At 43.1% G+C, this 21,656-nt stretch overlaps 1 protein-coding gene across 1 annotated transcript in view; it reads right to left on the bottom strand.

Moving 5' to 3' along the window:
* Positions 1 to 21,656, bottom strand: part of Agbl1 (AGBL carboxypeptidase 1) — a 661,380-nt gene that overhangs the window by 551,244 nt on the left and 88,480 nt on the right. Inside the window, exons 7-15 of the mRNA XM_057756658.1 lie at positions 20,532 to 20,740; positions 15,698 to 15,863; positions 14,705 to 14,769; positions 9,276 to 9,392; positions 7,658 to 8,238; positions 6,128 to 6,211; positions 5,821 to 5,907; positions 3,401 to 3,549; positions 2,297 to 2,384 (exon numbers count right to left, since the gene is read on the bottom strand). Coding sequence (XP_057612641.1) covers positions 2,297 to 2,384; positions 3,401 to 3,549; positions 5,821 to 5,907; positions 6,128 to 6,211; positions 7,658 to 8,238; positions 9,276 to 9,392; positions 14,705 to 14,769; positions 15,698 to 15,863; positions 20,532 to 20,740 — 1,546 coding nt within the window. The remainder of the gene's footprint in view (positions 1 to 2,296; positions 2,385 to 3,400; positions 3,550 to 5,820; positions 5,908 to 6,127; positions 6,212 to 7,657; positions 8,239 to 9,275; positions 9,393 to 14,704; positions 14,770 to 15,697; positions 15,864 to 20,531; positions 20,741 to 21,656) is intronic.

Consider the following 21,656-nt stretch of genomic DNA (forward strand, 5'->3'; position numbering starts at 1 on the left):
TACTTCTGCTTCTCAATGTATGGAACAGTACAGTTAGATGAAATTAATTTTAAAGTAATTTATGAATGAATATTTATTAACTAGTACATGTATGACTATTCCTCACTGCTAGTAGTGTGCTCTCAAAATAATTTGGAAGCTGCTTGTAATCGATAACCATTAATGGTGTAAGTCAGCCAATATACCTTTGAAACTGTTCATTGTTTCTGATGGAATAGAAGCCTCGTTCCTTCCAAGATTTTGTGGCCTTCATGCTTGCATTCAGCCACCCAGATGCCACACTCATGTTTCTCCTTACATTGAGCATCCTAATACTCCTTTAACACAAGACATTCACTGGGAATCAAAGCCACAATGACAGCAGAGTATCTGCGTTCATACCGACATAGAGAAGACTAGGAATCATAAAGGTCAGGCTCTAACACTCCAGAGAGAATAAATGCAAAAGCGAAACAAAGAAAGGCTCTACAGAGATCGATTCTCAGATTGTGATGGGAGACTGGGTAGAAGACGTGGAACAGTAAACATATTTCATAATAGAGATGTTGTAATCTGTGGGTGAAGAGCGATTATGCGTATCTGGCCTGTTGCTGCTTCGTATTGTTGGAAGCGCACTGTGGTGAACGATTGTAAAACAAACCGCATCACAATGCCGCAGCCTTATCCATTCATCTCTGTTCCATTCACGAACAGAATATGAAAAATGAACTACATTATACATGCATGGTTTTCATCTTACCCCTCTGTTACTCCTTAATCACATAACAATTGTCTTGTTAATGAATCTAAAAGCTATTAACAGTGGCTTCCCTTAGGCCAGGGCTGTGCTTTCGGATATGTGTCTTCATCTTTCTCCTCCAAGGGGACACCTGCTCTCCCTGAACTTTATTCTTGCTCCCCAGTTCCAGGAGGAGCCCCCTACTGGCGAGCTCTAGTCCATTGGTTTAAAAATGCAAAACCTTGTGTTTGAGCAATCCTCATATACCAGACCCCAGCAAGTTTTATCGTAAGTCTTTTACATCTATTAACACTAACTGTTTTCAAAGGAAATTAAAAGATATTTCTGACACAATAAAAATTAGATTCCATATTCGTTCCCTGCAATTTTGAACTCTACAACCCTGGGGTGATTTTTAACCTAAATCTCCCTGTGCCGTAAAAGGAGTCCTAGGGGGTCCTAAGATAAGTGGGCCAGGAAGTAATTGCCATTTAGGGGAATGGAAAAGTCAACAATGGTGTAATATTTTGCTATGCTTCTAAAGAACATATGAAAATACTGTTTGGATCCATATCTTAATACATCGAGGACTGAGGCTGTCAACTCCTTTATTGCAGATTGTTTGTCAACTCAGTTCTGTGTGCTCTGTGCCAGTGTTATCTCGAGAGTGACTTCTGCTTTTATCCAAACAGAACAACAAGCCTGCTGACCTTTCCTGTCAATACCATCCCCAGAGCCCTGAAACAGAGAGACGTTAAGTGTATATACACCTTCCTAATCGCTGATAACCATCCCAAACTCTAGATTATCTGCTGGCAGATTGTAAGGGACCTGTTGGAATATTAGAAGATGAGCCTTACTTTGGTCGAGAAAAAAGGCAGTAGGCTATTGATTTTTATGAGATCTGGCAATGAGTTAGAAAGGCATTGTGTAAAATCTGTCTGTCCTAACATTTCTTAGCCTTTGTTTATGTACTTGAATTTATGTGCATGTAAGAAAAATGCACATGTAAATAACAAACCCATTTATTTCATTAAGAATATGGGTAATTTAAGTTTTCACCACAAATTTGCTGAGTACATTGATGAAACTGTTGCTGCTGGTTGAAGACTAAACATGAATAATGTGACCCTTTCCTTCTTTTTTTTTTTTGGACACATATGTACACTTCACATGTGGTCATATCCTTGCACCCTTGAAAAGAAAAGCATACATGCATAGGGACAGGGCACAGCCTCTCAGACTTCCTGTTCATTGGGTCCAGTGAAAATACATGAAGAACTAAGGCTGTAAGCACTAACTATAGCCTCAGTATGGACAACTTCTAAGACCTGGCAATAAAATTCAAAAGTTTAAACAGTCATGTGTGAAGAGAAACTAATCATTTTTCAGTAATTCCAAAATTACCAAATGGGGGTTTAATATGTACCATTTCATCTAAAATGTCTCAATGCAAGTATTGACAAGTATGGCAGACAAATGGGTTGTGGATGTTTATAAGATCAACAGAAAAAAAGGCAAAAAGAGAAAAATTTGAGAGCATTGTCTGTGCAGATCAAATGAAGCCAACTGACGTACTTGTAGTAGCAAATTTCAGAGCCTGTCCGTATCCAGGCAGGTCGGCCAAGAAGAGCCTCTTTCACAGAGTACAGGGTCGGCTGCATCCCTATGGGAAAAAAAAAAGAAAGACTTAAACCACAAGAAAAGAGAAGAAGCCAAATGACTGTGACTCCAAAAATACCTAGTTCTCGATCCCTCAAGGCTGTGCTGTGAACATTCATTATATGTGGTCAAAGAAACCTTTCAAATGTACAATTTAGATATGGAGCCAAGGTGATTATCCCTGCGGATCCTGAATGTAACCACAGATGTCCTTATCAGGAGGAGGCAAAGAGAGGATTGACTAAACAAGAGAAGCAATGTGACCTGAGACATTCTAAGCGTGCTACTGGCTTCATAGAAGGAGGTGCCAAGGTCAAGGTGTGCAAGAAAAACAGCTCTGCAATTAGAAAAACTACACGAATTCTCCCTTAAAATTCCCAGGGAGAACAGAGCCCTGCATACACTTAAAACCCCATTTTTCAGGAAATGAGTACAAGAGTCAAGGCGCATATTTTCTTTGTTCGGGAATGAGTGTCTGTTCTAGGCAGTATTGAATAAAGGCAGGGCCTGAAAGTCGTATGAAATAAAGATGGTGCCCACAGTTATTCCTCATTCAAAGCCATCCAAATACTCCAGTAAGTGAGCTTTCCCAAGTAGATCATGGGTATTTAAATCTTTCCAGCATGTTCTGAGTATGTAAAGCAGTGCCCAGGTAGATTTTGAAGCGCTCCTGTCTCGCAGCAACCAGGCCAATATATTTAGTCTTGTGATATTTAAAAGATGAAGAGGAGAAATAAGCGAGAGCACCTTCCAGGCTCCAAAGTGAAAAATCTGCACCTCAGAATGCAGTGCAAAACTGTGTGCACCACTCGCATTCTGTGGGAAGTGAGAAACCCTCCCCGTCCTTCCGTATTTACCCTGCGCCCTCCATTAGCTACTGGCCCACTGGCGGGCGAAGGTCACCAGTCCAGCCTCAAGTCTTCTGGGACTCAAAAAGGGCTCCTGACAATAATGCAAGCAATCAAGAGGTGTCACCGTCCATGATATATACAGAAACCCCCAGGCCCCAATAGTTCGTACCATAGTTGAACTGGCTGTTGGGTTTCTCACAGTTGATGACGTTGAAGCGGTAAGGGACCGCAGCCTTCATGCCGCTCACCTTGAAGTAGAACCACTGCTGGTGCTGGGAGCTGTTTACGTCAGCGTTGACCAACAAGTCATACTCGAACCTGTAGAGTCAGAAGCCAGATCAAACGGTGGAGCTGCTCTTCGAAAATAAAAGAGGTGCTATTTTTGTCTGCTTCGTGCCCACTCTCGCATTCTTGACCCCAGATAAATGACATTTGTCTTAGGATTTCTATCGCCGTGATGAAACACCATAGCCAAAGTAAGCTGGGGAGGAAGGGGTTTGTTTGGCTTATGCGGTCATTATTGATGACCAGAAATGGCAAGAACCTGCAGGCAGGAGCTGATGAAGAGGTCATGGAGGAGCAGAGCTTGCTAGCTGGTTCATCATTACTTGCTCAGCCCACTTTCTTATAGAACCCGGCACTACCCATCCAGGAATAGCACCACCCACAGTAGGCTGGGCCCTCCCCTGTCAATCACTAATTAAGAAAATGCCCCACAGTGAGAATTTATGGAGGAACTTTCTCTACTGTGGTTTCATCCTTTCAGATAACCCCAGTTTGTCATAAGTTGATACAAAAGCAGCCAGCACACCCTTGTTGTGTGGTAATTATGGAAGGATAGAGCTTGGTACAAGACACGGGAGTAGAGGAAAGCTAACTGATGGAGCCCCACCCACCTCTCACCCTATGACTGTCGGGACCGCACCAATGAGCTCACTGTGCAATGACTGAAGCATACTCCACTGGGTGGGTAAATCAGGTCCACAGGCAATTCTATGACCCTTGCTTTCTACTGTTCCCATAGTGCTGGCTCAGAAAAGCAGGCATTAAAAATTCTTACTGAAATGTTCATTTTCTTACAATTTACTCGGTGGCTCTAACTATAACTGATTTCTTGAGGATTCTGCTCTCTGGTCAAAAGCAGATCTAGAGAGAAAGAAACTGAGCAACTTGGGCAGATTCTGTACTGAAAATGGTCCAAGTAGGAGACTCTTAGGTAAGTATTACCTCTTGGGTCCTTTGCATTTGACTTTATAAATAAGAAACGAGGTACACAGTGCATGATTGGTTCCCTTTTCTTTAGAAACCTATGCTTACATTTGGGTATGTATAGCTCAATGCTCCCCCTCCCACTGTAAGAAAAGCAAAACAAGCAGAAGCTATGAGACAAAGCAGAAGCTGAACTGATAGTAGAAGAAATAGGTTGGAAAGTTGGCATGATTGTCTTTGTCTTTAGCCCAAGTAACTCAACTCGCCTCAGTCTTATGTGTCAGGCTTTGTTGGAGCTGTTCATGTACAAAAGGAAAAACAAAAACCAAAAGGAGTATATCGTATATAACTCTCCCCCGCCCCTAAAAAATTAACTTCAAAAATGACATGTTAAATCTGAGCTACACTAAGCTCTAAGTTCAAGTCATGGTGAGCATGCGTCCCTGCGTAACAGCATGACGGCTGAGTGCTTGCCATGTGCCATGTACTAATCCAGGAGTTTTATGCCGACTAATTAATTTTAACAAAGCAGGTGTTACTGCTAACCTCATTTCTCACGCGAGAAAAATAAAAGCATGGAGTGGTTAGGCAATTCAATCCTAGGCCAGCTAGAAAGAGGTAGAGGGAGAGTGAGCCATGGTTATTTGATTGCAGCCTGTGAGGCTACTATAACATCAACTCTCATTGACTGCATGATTCATCAGAAGTTCACCTATAGAAGAAGGCTTAGATAACTAGCAAGTCTAGTTCATTCTATGGCAGAATTGTCTTACATCAAAAAAGCTTGTAAGAGGATTATTTCACCACAACTGGAAAGTGATCATCTCCTTCATGTTAGCTTTTTACCCCCATCCCTAGTCTGTCCTAGCTGCGAGGTCATTTTCTATTCATAAAATCTCATTGGTAGCTTTTGCCAGAGATGTATAGCAGGGTCCCTGGAACGGGGGATGGAATTCAAGATTGTTGCCTCCTAAATACAGCCCTGTGGAATTAATAGTTTTCAAGAGGAGAAGGGATCTGGAATGTCATGTAACCTTCTGTGTCAACAGGTCCAGCCTTGGAATAATGGAAGCATAAATATGTACCGAGAGAGTCTCAGACACTGAAATATGGAAGTGCTACTTATAAGATATATGTATGCGTATGGTGAACAGTTCACCTTGCTAAGTTATCAGCCAATGAGTTCCTTTATTGTTTGTTGACAAGCATTTGAAAAGTGGGAAAGGAAAACTATTATTGATAGGTAGCATTTACCAGTTTTCTTGGTAAAGATACTATCACAATACTACTTTGAGGTCACTGAAAGGATAAGGGCAAGAAATGGCCAAGCCCTGCTCTCCTGTGCTGACAGAAACCATACCTGTAGCTGTTTTTACTTACTCTCGCACTTGGATGGCTTTGCGAAGATTTCCTGATTCAAACTTGGAGTGGAATCTTAAGCAGTCAGAAACAGAACCTTGTGAAGGCCTATGAGAGAAGAGGGAATATGTGAACATGTCATATCTCTATTCTTAGACACAGTTCTATATTTCTTAAAGATAAGATGTCTTTTATAATGTTTGAAACAGAATTGTCGGCATGCTGGTTTTAGAAACAGAAGCGGATTGCCAACATGGAACACATGTATTATCTCCCATTAACAGAATTATCCATATTTCCCATTCCATGGATGTCCAGGACCACATACCCAGGCTCATCTAAACTGAAGACGACTTTATTTACAACATCCCTGGGCTGGAGGAGCCTCTGGATATCCTCAAGTATCTTGATCCTTGAAAAGAAAGTTGGAAGTAATGTAAATGTTGGTGCCCACTCTTTACCTCAGTCTTAGAAGTCATCAGAAAAACAGAGAAGGAAAATCTGCTTAACACTGCCTCAGCCTTAGGATCGGGGGTACGACAGCACTGTCCTTCTGCTTCCCCTCTTTAGGAAAGCACTAAAATACATGAGCAGTAGACGCATGGGAAAGTAATAGATTTTATTTAAGGGATTCATAGCTTGAAGGAAGTCATCTAGAGAATCTGGGCTAGGGTACTGAAGTTCTTCTGGCTGTATGAATAAGAGATTCCTCTGCTCCGAGGGAGCTTTGAGGGAGAAATTACCACTATTGACTATCTGCATCCTTGAAGCTTGCATGGCTCCAGCCAGCCAGGCTTCTACTTCATATTTATTCCACATTTGTATTCCTTGAACTCTGTTCTCTACGTGAGGTCAGCCTTCTATCTGAATGAAAAAAAAAAAAAAACTATCTGTGAGATTTAAATAAGAGGGCTAGAAGAAGCTGAAGAGGGATTTCTTACCTCTCCTCCCATTCCCAATTAATTTTGCTGACTTTGGATAAGAGAGCGGGGAAGTTGAACTGAACCAACCCAAAGCCTGAACTGAGAACAGAGAGGTTCTGTGCAGAAGTAAGATGTGAAGCAGACCACCTATGAAGTCATAAGCATGAGGGGCCTGACCATGGCATTTGTGTTGAGATGAGATCAGTCAAGAATTCAAGTGGGAACTGTTCTTGAACCCTACCATCAAAAGAATAATTTGCTGAAGACATGAAATTTAAATTAAACCAAGATTCTGGTCGGCACATTTTACTCTACTGGCTTCAAATATGTATACCCAGGTTTTTTTTCCCCTCCAGAGAAATATGTTTTCCTTCCTTTTATCAGATTTAATTTTAATCTCACTGTGCTGATCCAAAAACAATGCAGTCTTTTTTTGAATTCTGGCAATAATCTATCATTTAGGATTTCTGCCCTGGAGAAAACATGGGGTGTTTTTCCATCCCTTTCTCAGTGATACAGCAAAACCACTCTCCAAACCCTAGGAATAGAAATATGCTACTCTTCTCTATCAGGAAGAAATCAAATGCCAATTTGTAGTAAATACAAAAGAGATCTTAAGCAATCAGCTCCTTGTTTTTCTGAAAAGCTTCCTCATAAGAAAGATTCCAGTATGTAGAGACGCTAGATGATGTTCCCTACTGTGATAGCTAGGATATGATTCAAGGATTTATAACAGAATAATCCAAGGAATTCTCTGCCCAGAAATACATGCCTACCACTTCCCCACACTTGCTCTATCTATGCTCCAGTTTAGAGGCAATATTATGTGTCTCCAAAGGGCTTTAAGGTACTCTAGGCTAATGCTTACTTTCCAACAGTTGGAAGATATTTAAAAAGAGAAAAATCTATGACTTCCGAGTCAGTAACACCCTCACCTCTGTACTCCCCTTTTGCGATCCAGCATGGGCTGAGCAGTGGGAGGTGGACAATGACCCCAGAAATCAGGAAATGCCATCGTCTCAAATCCCACAGCTGATCTGGTCCTCACAGCATTCACCATATAAAGATGCGGATCGTGGAAAGGTATGTGCTTGGGATGTGTGTGCAGAAGCTTCTCGGCCACTTCACTGCTTTCTTCTGGCTTAGTGGAGTTGGAAAATGAGGAAGTTATCCTTGGGCAGGAAATTGATTCTATGTCCCAAGCAGCCTCTTCTAGGGAAGCATGGACATCAGAGGTATCGTGTCCAACAGACACTGTCTCCAAGCCATTTTGTCGTATACTTTGGTTGACATTCGATATAGGTCTTTGTTTTGAGGACAGCTGTATACTGGACTTCCTTGTCTTCACCATATCCACAATGGAACTGTGGATTGTGTCTTCTCCTTCTCGTCCCCAGGAGCTGTGATCCCTGTTGAGGCACTGTTGTCTTAGAGTGGCAGCATTTGGAATGTGATAGTGATTGGCACATGGGGTGTCTTTGAGGTTCAAATCATCTCCATATTTGGGTTCTAGTTCCTTTAAAGTCAAAGTAGAAAAATTGCCTGTATTAATGCTTCCTTGCAGAGAGAGAATACAATTTGACCCCCATGATGGCTGTCTGGACCCAAAGCTAAGTGTAACTCTTGTGATTTAGGGATCTTTCCAAAGAGCCAAGCAAAGGTGAAAAAAAAAAAAAAAACTTTAAGAATAAATGAATGTCAGAATCACACAAAAGTCATGCTCAGAAGAGAATTTGGATGGGTCTAATATAATTCTATACAGTTTGAAACTTTTTTGCAGCCCCCCCATTCAATTACAGCCTGAGTGATCAGTCTCATTTATAGAGGCTCCAGTGATACACGAAGGAAAGCCTTCCACTGTGCCCCAGGCAGTGCCTTTGATTTGAAGACAATTCTATTGGTATTTTTTAAGTCTTCACACTGAACTGAATTTTTTTTTTCACTGAAACTTTGACCACTGATCATCTTCTTCTTTCTAAAGCGAAATAGGATATATCAACTCCTCTCTACGTGTGCCCCTCTCTGCCCTTTGATGTGGTCAGACTCATAATTTGTTAAAAGCAATAAGAAAATAACAGAGATCAAAAGACAGGTCCAAGACTTAATATCAGCAACAACAGAAGCAGCAGCAACTGCACACTGGGTTAGGACCGCCAGATCCAGATTAGATTTTACTGACCAGAAAGCCTGGAATCTGGATGGTGACCTTTAACAATCCATCTATGGTGATGACCTTTCCAATTTGGCAGAAAAACACCTAAATTATCCAGAATTTTCATTTGCTTCTTAGTGTGGAGCCAGGGCTCTATGCCCACACAGCAGGTTATGGTTAGTAATGTGTCATTTCATGTCAGTTCTAGAGTGTCAGGCCTTAGGACCCTTGAGAATGTTCTGGCCTCACTATCCTCTTTCCTTCTCTTTCTCTCTTAGAAGGATCTAGGACCTATGGTGATGGTGAACAATGTGAGCTTCTGGACACCTCTGTTTGGCTTCTCAGGTCCCGCCAAGATCACACCATACACCATCAAGTACACATCATCAGCCTGTGCTTACGTCAAAGCTACAGGAGAGTTCAGGACAGAGAGCATCATACTGTGCCAGCTCCTCCTCAGGTCGGTCAAGATCAGGTTTAGAACTCAGTTTGTTCATATCCGTTTCCAAGTCATCATCCTACAAAACAAAGAACAGGTCACAGTCAAGACATCTACCCTGCAGCTTGTCAAGACACGATACATACCTGTTCTTTTACCAGGTGAGGCCATGAGTTCTTTATCTTCAAATTATAATACTAGCACAGCCAGGAAAGAATTTGACATACTAGGTTATATTTTTAAACTTAAAATAATGAGGTCATAAACCTTTTTACACCAGGTATGTCAGTATTTACCAGCCATCACCATAAATAAATAATAAAGCGTGCTATAAGGAATTCTTGGCGTTGGTCATAAATAATAGCATCTCTGTTATTCCTTTTTCACCTGGCTACCTTTGCTGTGTGGGTGTTTCACCTGCACAAACATTTACTGATCTCTTTGTATGAGCAAATGCCTTCCTAGGTACTAAAGAGTCGGTGTGATGGAACAAAGGTCCGTGGTCCTGTGGTACTTTCCTTCTAGTAAGAGAACTGAGACAGAAACAAAGTAAATGGAACACAGTCCTTTCTAATGGTGGCAAGCATCCTAAAAGCACTGGAGGGTGGAGACAAAATTGGCATTAAGACTGGAGTGTCTGGGTCCAAGGCGCGACTGCAGCTGGGGTTTGCGTTGATCTCCATGGCCCGTGTTACCACCAAGGACCATTTGAATGTCCATGGACCGTTCTACCACCTAAAGCCATGGTGATGTCTGTGGACCATGTGGCCACTGGAAGCCATCTGAGTGGCCAAGGCAATGTCCAGGCCTATGCTGCCTTTGAGGACCAGGTTGAAGACCACAGTCCCACTGCAGCCAACATCTGTGTTGATGTCTGTAGCTCCTGTTGCCATCCAAGGCCAAGCGGATGTCTGTGGTCTATACTGTAGCCCGAGGCCATGTTGATGCCTGTGGTCTGGGCTGTCTCCCAGCGCCTTGTCAGGGTGGGTGGCCTTATGACAACTAGGGCCACATTTGTGGTCTGTTCTGTCACCAGAAACCGGGTGGAAGTCCATGACTGTAGGCTTCCTGCTGACTGTGCAGAGCAAGGAAGCTTCTTTGGCCGTGTTATCTATGATTGCTGATGTACTGTTAAGAAAGAGGGACATACAAGACTTCTTTGACCTTCCCTACCCCCACCCCAAACTCACCCCACCTGCAACAAGTAACAGCCTAAACAGGAAGCCTTCAAAGAGAACTCTTAAGATGTGTGATAAGGATGTGGGAGAAAAGTTCTCCACAATAGATGGCTTCCTTCTAGCAGGGGCACAAGAAGGAAAGGACTCGGGTCTATTTCAGGGATAAGTCACAGAGAGCTTAACCAAGCACCGGTGAGAATATAGATAACACAAATTCGACTTGGTTTTTTTGTTTTATTTTGTTTTGTTTTTGCTTATTTTTGTTATTGTTTTGTTTATAGGGCAGAAGGTGGAGGAAACAGACACAGAAGGACTAGGAAGTGAGTATGATGGGGTGTGTGGTGTGAAATTCCCAAAGAATCAATAAAAATATTATGTTGGAATAGAAAGACTGGAGCGTGGGTAGCCGTTGGAACTGAGCGACCTGAGAAGGCCCACGAAGGAAGTCACCGTGGCGCACTGAGGTCCAGAAGACACAAAGAGCAGCGAATAAAGAAAAGATTCTTTTGAAAGGAGCTGCCTGAATTTGCTTCCAGAAAGGAGATGCTGGAAGTGTGGAGCCTAAGAGGAAAATCATAGCAGATGAGGTTTGGGAAGAGGAACAAGGCTGGGACAAGCAGCTTCTGAGGAACAGTCTAGGCGGCTGTGCCTGTGGCTCCATACAAAGTTAGAAGTTCACAAGCACTTCTCCGAGGTCTCTTCATGGAGCAAATCGTATGAGCAATTCTGCTTTTCTTCTAGATAAAAATCCTGTAACAGCTGAACTGGTGATGCTGACTCTACTTTGAATACATTTGTGCTTTCCAAGGGTCGTGGAGTCTTACAAATAAAGTATACCAAGAATGATGATATCCCAACTCGCTTTCTTTCCATATCCTACGTCAAATGTCCTTCCTAGAGGACAAATACCTACCACATAGGAACACATCTGGAAAGCTAAGGAAAACCTGCCAGTCCTGAAAGCCTAAATCCAATAAAATGTGGGAAATAAATGCTTGAGCCAGTGGCAAAGAAGAAGACGTAATGCTCCATCCATCTTACATAATTTTCCTACAAACCCGAATCAAAAGAAAAGTAGATCCCCTGAGTTTGGCTTAATGATCCATTCAGGCACCGTTCAGGCAGGCCTCCATACCCAATACTCTTGTTTCTCTAGGCTGTGTCTCTGTGTGTAGAAACACACATGCACAATACACATACACAAACACATATAAACAAACACACATATACAACTGCACATACATACACAAACACCCAGAGACCCTGTGGTTTGATCTTTGCATCTCCAGGAACCCTCATCATATCTTATAAGGCTATTTATACTCCTCTAAGGATGGACCTGCTATTGCATCCTCCTATTATCCAAGATACTGATAGCTCCTCAATCTAGATAATGTTTTCGGACCCTTCCTCCTTAATCTGGAACTCTTGGGCACTGTCTCTGCCCTGCCTCACACTTGCTTGTTCAAATCATAAGTGCTGATTTGGTCTTTAGTAAGGACAACTCCCAAGTTCACGACAGCGTGAACTCTGACAGTAAAAAAAAAAAAATCAACATCTTGTTTGTTTTTGCATCATACAAAAACCAACCCCCAGAACTTTGCCTGATGTATATGGATCATGCCTAAGAAAGCACCCGAAAGAAAGAAAGAAATTCAAAAGGGAAGCAAAGTAACATGGGGGAAGAAGAGTGTGAGTATACTGGGTATTCTCTCCCCAGTTTGCTCAACTCTGATGCACGCACCAAGAACACACACAGTCAGCATCTTATCTCCGTGTGTTATTTTCTCTTTCCTATGCTGACCGTGACAGTATCTACTCAGAGCAGACCTTTCAACTCCTCAGACCTTCTACTTGCAAGATTTTCTTTTAAATATTTTTACTCGGATATACATCACATTTATCTGCAATTTTCAAATAAAAACGCTACAGGATAAAGGCCCAGGTCAACTCTGTGTGTAGAAAAGAAACAGGCCTGGCTCCTTGTCCACGTCCCGGGCAGCAAGTGCTACAGTGTTCACCAGGGAAAAGCTAGCTGCTGGAGGGCCAGCTCTCCTAGGCTGGTTGTACCCCCAAAGTCAAGACTAATTCCTATGCCGCCCCATTGCTCTCCAGCTCAGATTCACACCCGATTCTCATCATCTCCCCAGCCATAGGCTTTGATGAATAGTTTCCAGGCCCTCACCAATTTATCTTCTGCTTCTTTCCCAGCTGGATTTTTATATTTGTTTAGTTTTCACTCCCTCCTAGATCACCGTCCTCTCCAGAGTAGAGTCAGGGGAAATAGCAGGACTCCCCCTCTAGATAGCTGTGTGGAGTCGGGCGTTGTCATATGCTGTGTCCCCCTGCATCAGATACAAGAGGCAACTGACAGTGCATCCGACATCCAGTTATCAGAGTGCGAGCACGAGAGGAGCAGAAGGTGGCATTGATGAATGACTGCAGCGGCCCAGTATTATTCAAATGATTCCGCTCGTACTCTGTGGGCCCGCGTGGCCAAGCCACAGCAAAGAACCAATTTGCTACTGATGACTTCAGAAATGATTCTATTTATCAACAAAACCCTGTGAACATCAGACTGTCAATAACAGTCTTAGCCCAAAGATGGGGCTGAGAGATAGCCCCCTAGATGGCTGCCACTGGCGTCAGCAAGGAGAGACTGCTCAGACTGAGAACTCCAAAACCTCTTTCTCTCCAGGAAAAGACAGAAAGGGACAGAGGAAGAGAGAAGAGAAGGAAGGAAAGAGCAAGGGGAGAAAGAGAAAGGTGAGAGGGAGGGACTTATTTCTTTTATTTTTGTATAACATTTTAAATTGTGTGTGGGGTGTGTGTGTTCTGCCTGTGTTTGTGGATGCATATGAGGAGATGCATATGTGTTTGTTTATGCTGTGTGTGTGTATATGTATGTATGTGGGAGAATTGGGGGCTACCTGTGTCTGTGGGTGCATGTGGGGGAGTGTATTTGTGTGTGTTTATGCCTCTGTGTGTGTGTGCATGCATGCATGCACGTGCACATATGTGAATCTGTGTATGCACAGAGGTCAGAGGACAACTTGGAAAAGATGGTGCTTTCCTTCTGCTATGTGGGTTCTGGGGATTAACTCAGAATATTAAGATCCACAGCAATTGCCTTTACCTGCTGAGCCATCTGGCTGGTACAGAAGAGTTTTTAACTTTGAATTTCTCCTCTAGAACTCTCTCCTGGATCTTAAGCTACAGATGACAAAATTAAGGAACTATAAAAGGAGAAACTTATCCAAAACTATATACAGCAGGATAAGTGGAGACAGAATTATAGAATGATATAGACCAACTATCATTTTCTTAGGAGAATGGCTGTCAATTAGGAGTGATTTGGCAGTTCTTAGAGATATTTTTGGTTCACGAAGGAGTGGCAAAGTGATGAATGCCATGGGTGACTAGTGTGTAGTGAACAGGGATGCCTGGAAGCATCCCACAATATGTAGGAAAGCCCCTTAAAATAAGAAATATCCAGTAAGGATTCAAGTAATGACAAAGCTTAAAACACCTATCACAAAAAAAGCACACAATGAACTATGTTCCTCAGACTGAATAAGAGCTATGCCCATTCATTCCAGTATTGGGGATGCCAGTTTTTGTGCAATACTGGCAAATTGAGTCATTGAAACAAAAAAATATGTGGTTCAAAGAGTAGCAGATAGTTACTATGTGAACTTTGATTTTTTTTAAAAAAAAAAAAGATTACTGACCTCCCTTTCGTGGAACATTGTGTGATAGGGAGCAAGGACATCACTCCTTCGGGAACAGAGCTGCACCCATTGTAAGGCAAAGAAGACTAATTCATATAGCTGTGAATGGGGATGCACAGGCCTACATCCCTGTGCAGAATGGACAGGGGATATGAAAACTGATTTATGAAGACTCGTGAGGTCTAGCAGAATGTTTCCTAAAACATCTTTCTATGCGCTTACAAAATACACCAACCCTAAGCATGAGTCCGTCAGGCTCATCCTGATAGGATATTTGGATCATAATCAATAGATCTGATTCTACAGAGAGACTATATAAAAGCTGTATAAAATGGCTTCTGCAAAACCCAACAGCAGTATCTGTGCCTTCGAGACATCACTATCATTGGAGTGGCATAGCTTAGTAAACACAGGAAGTGATAGGTTTTCTTTTGCATGGTGTCAGTACAGATAGTCTGACAAGCAAGGGTTGGTTCACCTACTTCTTTCACAGCCTCCACGTCGGAGTCTTTGTCCATCTCCTCCTCACCATCATCTTCAAAGCCTTCTGAGTGGAAAAAGGAGATGAAAGAATGAGGATGCCCCTGGTCTGGTATTTACTCTCTCACGCATGGTGGCTTGCATCTCTGGCAAATAAGGGACCCATTACGAAGCCAACCCACTGCATCCCAGCAACTCAGACACTCACTGATTTCTGTACATGCTGTGTAAATGAGCTCATGGGAGCAGGGTGCCGTGATGCCTAGACTGTTGTGCCATGAAAAAATGCAAAAATAATTTGGTCAGAAATGACACGCAAATGATGCTGCAATTAGCCTTCCACTCAATTTGGAGTGTTGATGCAACTGTGGCTGTCTTAAAGTTTATAGATCACGCGCACACTAAACTCATTGTAATTTACATAGCGCCTCGATTATGTCCCTAATTTTAAAACAGAGGAATTAATTTCAGAATTATCCACTAATTTTATCAAGTATCAGCTGCCACGTGACAGAATATTCCAACTGGGAAAAATCTGTTCGCCAGGACGAAGGTGAGTGCAAACAGCATTAGAGTCTTTTCCTGGAGATCAAATCATCCACATTTTCAATAGTCTAAACGATGGATTCTGGGGCTTTACATGGTAAAAGTTTTAATTCAGTTTTGTTCCAGAGACAAATTAATTCCACCAATAGACAGCACAGTGAAGGGATTGGGTCACAAAATTGCGAAAAGATTGTTTTTCTTAATTAGATGAGATGACTGTACGGGCATTCGGTAGCCACCAGGCAAAGCGACAACACCTAATAATTTCGGACAATGGGAGTGAGCACAACGCTTGTTCTCCCTGCTCAGGAAAAAGTCTACCCCTTCATACATGTCTCTAATGAGCTTCTTAGAAGATCATGGTTGACCTGTACAACAACCGCTCGGCATCCTTCCCCATCCCTCTGGCATGCTGGAAGATGCAAACACTCCTCCGAAAGCTCCCTTACCTTCAGTTAGAGCTTGTGGCGGCTCTGAGCTGGGGCTTCCAGGAGCTGAGAAGGTGTAGGCACTACTGGCTGTGAGCAGGGGAAGTGGACTCTCGGGATAGCATTGCCTGAGGATCTGAAGTGCCACAGAGATGACAGGTTCCACACTCTTGTTGTCTAGGCAGGTCTGAATAGAGAGAATATTATACTAGGCACTGTGCACAGCCCCCATGCTGGGACATTATTTCAGATAATGAAAGGCACACAATCTAAGTGGACAGGTAACAGTCTTACTGTACAAGGTTTAGTTGTTTGAACATGCTAACGGAGAATGATATCTAATCGGAATCTGCATTCTTTCATTTCAAGATTTCTGCTCAGATGGCATTGGAATGAATTTAGTAGGCTTGAACATATTTCAAGGGAGGCTGTATCTGAGGCAAGTCCTTATCTGGGATGCCTGAGGAAAGAGGAGTGACACATTCCTTCAGGCACCCCGAGTCACTGTAAATTATTGCATAAGGAAGGAATGAGTGACGGCTGAAATGATGGAAGTCTTGTTTTTGTCTTTCTGCTATTATATGAACAGGAAGATATAAAGGAAAAAGGATAAAATATGAACGCATCAGGAAAGTCTAAGTAAGTCCCATGTGCCTAAATTATCCCACTTGTTTGAATCAAAGCCCAGTGTGCAGATCCTGCTCGGTACCCACTCAAAGCAAAGCAAACTTGGATTTGCAGATATAATATTTTGATGGTGATAGAACATGACAATACCTTCCTTTGCAGACACTGTGGGGGAAAATGTAAGAACAAGTTTACTAAATTGAGACAGAGTCAGTGTAGCTTGCTGACTCTTTGACCAAAACACGTTCTCTTCTCCAGAAATTTGGAAAATATGTTGTGTGCGGAACTTGGTGCAGAATATGTCCATGATGAGCCTCCAGTCTGAGAGGGTTAAAAGGGCCCAGAAAGTTCTGAAACCAAGCCATGATAGTAGGTACTGAGCATCTTCCCCAAGGCCTGGGCTAAGGTGCTGACCTACTGTGGGACCTCTAAGTCCACATTAAGGCAGCTCATGAAAGTGGAGAGAGAGAAAACTATCCATGAAAATGTAGCTGGGGAAAGGGCTCCACCAGTACAGTGCTTGCCATGCAAGCTTGAGGCTCTTAGATGGCAAGGACCCACATGAGAAAAGCAGACAGCACAAGAAAGCACACCATGATCCCAGCACTAAAAAGAGAGAGATAGAAGGACTCAAAGACTTTAATGGACAAAAAACCGAGCCAAATCAGTGGGCCCCAGGCTCAGTGAGAGACCCTGCCTCAAAAACTATGGTGGAAAGGAAATAAAGGCATTAGATGTCAAGCTCCGGCTTACTCTCTCCCTCTATTCTTCTCCCTCTCCCTCTCTTCATCTCTCCCTCTCCATCCTTCCCTCTCCCTCGCCCCCCCTTCCTCGCCCCCCCCACACATACACACGCACACATATGTATACACAAACATGCACCAGAATTAGCAATGAGGGCTTTAGATACTGTTCAGAGTTGGAGCACTTGCCTAGAACATGTAAAGCCCGCATTCAATCCGCAGCCACCCCTGCACACACAAAAAGCAGACTGCAAAATATAAGCGAGTCAACTCTCAAAACAGAAATGTCTTAATGCAATCAAGAATGCCCCCTTTCCCTTTAGTGTGCTCAAATGGTACCAATCAAGTGTCTCTGCGGACACAGCAGGAAACGCTCCCTGTGGAAAATGAATTAGTTGAAGACAGTTCAGCCCTTTGGCCTGGTCAGATGGCCTCAAGTGTTTGTTGTAAAGTTATTAGTATTGGAAAAAGGGAAAATGGAGTGTGGGGGAGAAAGAAGAAAGGTAAAGTAGATGCAGATCGGAGACGATGAGCTTCAGCCTTAGGGAAAATGGAACTAAGACAAAGCCAAGAACATCAAAGATGCCAGCATTCTGGAGCCCAGCTCTGTCTGTAATTGCCATTGACACGACCACTGATGGTGATTGATGGCCACTGCTATTTTGCTTTGCGTGAGATGGTCCAGGTGAGAGCCAAATAGAAGCGAGCTCATGCATCCTAAAAGTGTGTCTCATGCCATGAACCAAAAGAAGGGTATCGGGCAGGGTTATTCAAACGTACAGCAAACAGAGTATTAACAATAATGTCATATTGGGTGCCTCTTCTATTCAGAGGGACATGTTTATGAGTTTAAAAATTGATTATTGATTCGAAGGAAATAAAAACTCCTAGATTCACTCATTGCCATGTCCCTCGTTAAAGAATCAGGCGCTAGGCAGGAGGCCAATGTCAGAAGATATGATTAGGTTAAGAAGTGAACTCAGGCCGGGCGGTGGTGGCGCACGCCTTTAATCCCAGCACTTGGGAGGCAGAGGCAGGCGGATCTCTGTGAGTTCGAGACCAGCCTGGTCTACAAGAGGCTAGTTCCAGGACAGGCTCCAAAACCACAGAAAAACCCTGTCTCGAAAAAGCAAAAAAAAAAAAAAAAGAAGACGTAAACTCAGGGTGCTGGCGAGATGGCTCAGTGGTTAAGAGCACTGGCTGTTCTTCCTAGAGGTCCTGAGTTCAATTCCCAGCAAAAGCCGTGGCTCACAACCATCTATAGTGGGATCTGTTGCCCTCTTCTGGAATAAAGGCATGAATGAACATAGGGCACTCATACACATAAAATAAATAAATCTTTTGAAAAAACTTAGTTAAAAAGTCCTTATAAGAGAAAATATTGTTTAAAAAGCTGAAAGCCACATAGAAGCACCAGTAAATGTGGGGAATTCAACCCCTAGGAGTTTCACCCACAAATTGTGCATGTTTCCAAGCGACAGGCTTAGTGCATTGTGGCCAATTTATTCAGCATTGTTCCAGGACCCCTCCTGAGATACGTTTTCACATAATACCAATCAGAGATTGCAGCATGGATCAGATCAACCTCACTGTAAAATGTAGATGCTGCTTTCACTCACAATAAGCTTCCTTTTACAATAGTGACTGGAGGCTGGAAGCTTGCTGTTTGCTTACTAGAAGGATCGAAGACGCTCCTAACCTATTAAGGAACTCCCTCTAAAGCCCTGCGTGCGTGTTTGCGGCCCCTGGCACACCTGGGCTTCATTTGGTGTGATATTTTTTTCACTGTGTCCTTCTATGCAATACACAACTGTAAAATCACTGTCTGCTTCCCCAACTGCCCTTTCAGAGATTTTTAGTACAGGACAGAAAAACAGTACTATGGAGGGCAGAACTAGGCAAGCATGCCAGCCATAATGGGGGTGCCTTGTTATCAGCAGTCGAGGGGGGAAAGTCACAGGGACTGGGTGAGATTAGAGACTTGGAGGATCACGAGCCTACAGAGTACTGGAAGCTTGGGAAAACTGAAAGCGCTGCTTGATCCAGAAAAGCAGAATGCAAAATGTAGCTATTTCATGACTGAGAAGCTCCAAACTCAGTAATGACAGAGAAAAACCCAGAGGTGATAGCAGACAGAAAATTAGATATTGGTTTCAGCACAGTATCATGTTAGTGTTTAGAGGGAGGGGATGCCATTTTTAAAAGGGATAGGGAAAGTCTAGCGATGCTATGGTGGGAGAGCAGCACTCTCATTGGCTGCTTCATTACCTCTGCTTGTGCTCAGGGAGAGTAAATTTGGAAGCTTTCCAGAGAGGAGCAATGAGCGCCAGTGACTGACAACTAGGAAAACAACAGGGACCGTGACGCATAGGAAAATGAGCAGAGATGGATATTTGGGATATTCGTATCACCAGCAGGGATGGCACTAAAATCAGACCTAGTCAAGTGAAGCTAAGCAATGTGTGCCTTGGGCTGAAACCCAAATAACCTTGGACCATCCACCCCACCTGGTGAAGCTAAGTGCCAGTCAAGGAGGGTGCTATTCCCTTTGCTGGAATGTTCTTCCCATTGAACTTGGTTTGATGAGCTGTCCAATAATTTAGGCTTGGGTGCCATCTACTCAGAAAGGACTTAATGTCCCTAGATGATCTTCTCCATCCACCTATAAAAGTTTGTCTTACCTTTACTGGTCTCACAGACCACTCCCAAACCTTCCTCAATGGGTGTTTTGTTTATCTAATGCCTGTCTTCTGTTAGGATGTATGCCCCATAAGATGAGAAGTCTCCTTTGCCATAGTCCCCAGGGATTCCCAGTATTATTTAGTCCAATGACTGCTCACAGTCAAAAGAAGAAAATAAACTATTAAAATATGAACACATGAACCACATGAACTTACCTAGTGCACAAAAGAATCTAAACGTTTTAATTCTACTTTTTTAGTGTATATGTTTATTTTATTTCTTTTGTTGTTGTTTTTGTTTTCCAGGACAGGGTTTCTCTGTGTAGCCCTGGCTGTCCTGGAACTCACTCTGTAGAGCAGGCCAGCCTCCAACTCAGAGATCTGCCAGTCTCTGCCTCCTCATTGCTAAGATTAAAGAAAGTTATGTGACACACCATGTCCAGCTACGTTTCTTAAAACAAAGGGGCGGGGGGGGGGGGGGATTGATGGTTTGAAAGGGCAGATGATAGCTACTAAGTTTCACGGCTTTAGGCTGGGATCTGTCATTCCAGAGCCCATACTCTTAACCACTGTTCTATGTGCCATCTCTAGCAGTGTGCTGACAATAAACACACGAAGATTGATTGAATGACTGAATGAAAATGTGAACGAGTGGATGAGTATGGATTTGAATTCACAGCACCTGCCATATTGAAACAAGCACCATTTTGAAGCCTTTTTAGCTTCCCCTGCTCTGTTCAGGACAATTTCCAAGCTTCAGCATGCAAGTCATCCACCCACTTAGGAAATCCCTATGCTGGATACCTGTGCAATGCTGAAGAGAGTTTCCAAGCCTTGGACTGCCAGAAAGGCCTCCCTGCCAGACCGGAGGGTGACAATGTGTCTGAGACAGAGCAGGAGCCCGTGGCGGATCAGCACGTAGGTGTTGGTCACGTCGTGGCTGTGCCAGTCCTGATGCAGCCTGAGTAAGCTGGTGACATAGCCTCTGTTCACTGCCCTGCGGCTGTTAGACTCTGGAGACAAAGGGAAAAGGTCACATCAGTCGCGGCTCCCCAGGACAGAATTGCCTAAGAATACCACAGTGTGTCTGCCACAGGAGACTTACAATGGCAATAATAAAAAAAACTGGCAGGTGTTATTTTAACCAAATGATCGAAATCAACATTGCTGGTAATGGAACATGGGCTTGTAACATGCCCTCTTGTTCGGATGACCTGGGAAGAAGACAGCCGTACTTCTATAGTGTCCCTGCCAAAATACATGACCTTAATCTTAGCATTGGGAAAGTCAGCAAACTCGTAGTGAGGTAAATGCTGAAAGACACGTAACCTAGATTGTTCACAAATGTCAAGATCATAAAAGGAAGGAGAAAAAAGACTTGGCATGGGGACAGAAAGAGATAAGAATACATGACGCCTAGAACAGCATATAATTATAATTCAGATAATGGGCCAGGAAAAAATTATCTCACTAGAAAAAGCATCAGTGAAGCTCAGGTTAAAGTGTGAGTACGGTTTGTAGATCTCTTGTACCGTGGTGTCAATGTTTACACTATGTCGATATTTCCTTCTGACTGGCATGGCCCCTTTCTTTCCTGGAGGGAGGCTCAGAAGACTCAAAAGATTCCCAAGACCCTTCCCCAAGGTTGTATAAGCAGTAAGTAGCTGTAGTGATGGAGGGGACTCTTTGCTGGAGCAGCAGCCTGCAAGTTCTGAGGGGTACAGCTGCAATTATCATGAGTCATTGCTCAACCTGCTTCGGAGGGGGTGTTCTTCGGTGACACAGCTGTCTGAACCACCCATGTCTCTGTAACTAACCTTTAATCCATGCTCCTACAAAGTAACAGCGATAAAAAAAAAATCATGGTTTTTCTAAGCTAGTCTTAAGCAGAATCTTTTCTTTGGTCTGTCATCAGTACCCTTTCTGTGA

Source organism: Chionomys nivalis, chromosome 23 (assembly GCF_950005125.1).
Source record: "Chionomys nivalis chromosome 23, mChiNiv1.1, whole genome shotgun sequence".
NCBI classification, from domain to species: Eukaryota; Metazoa; Chordata; class Mammalia; order Rodentia; family Cricetidae; genus Chionomys; species Chionomys nivalis.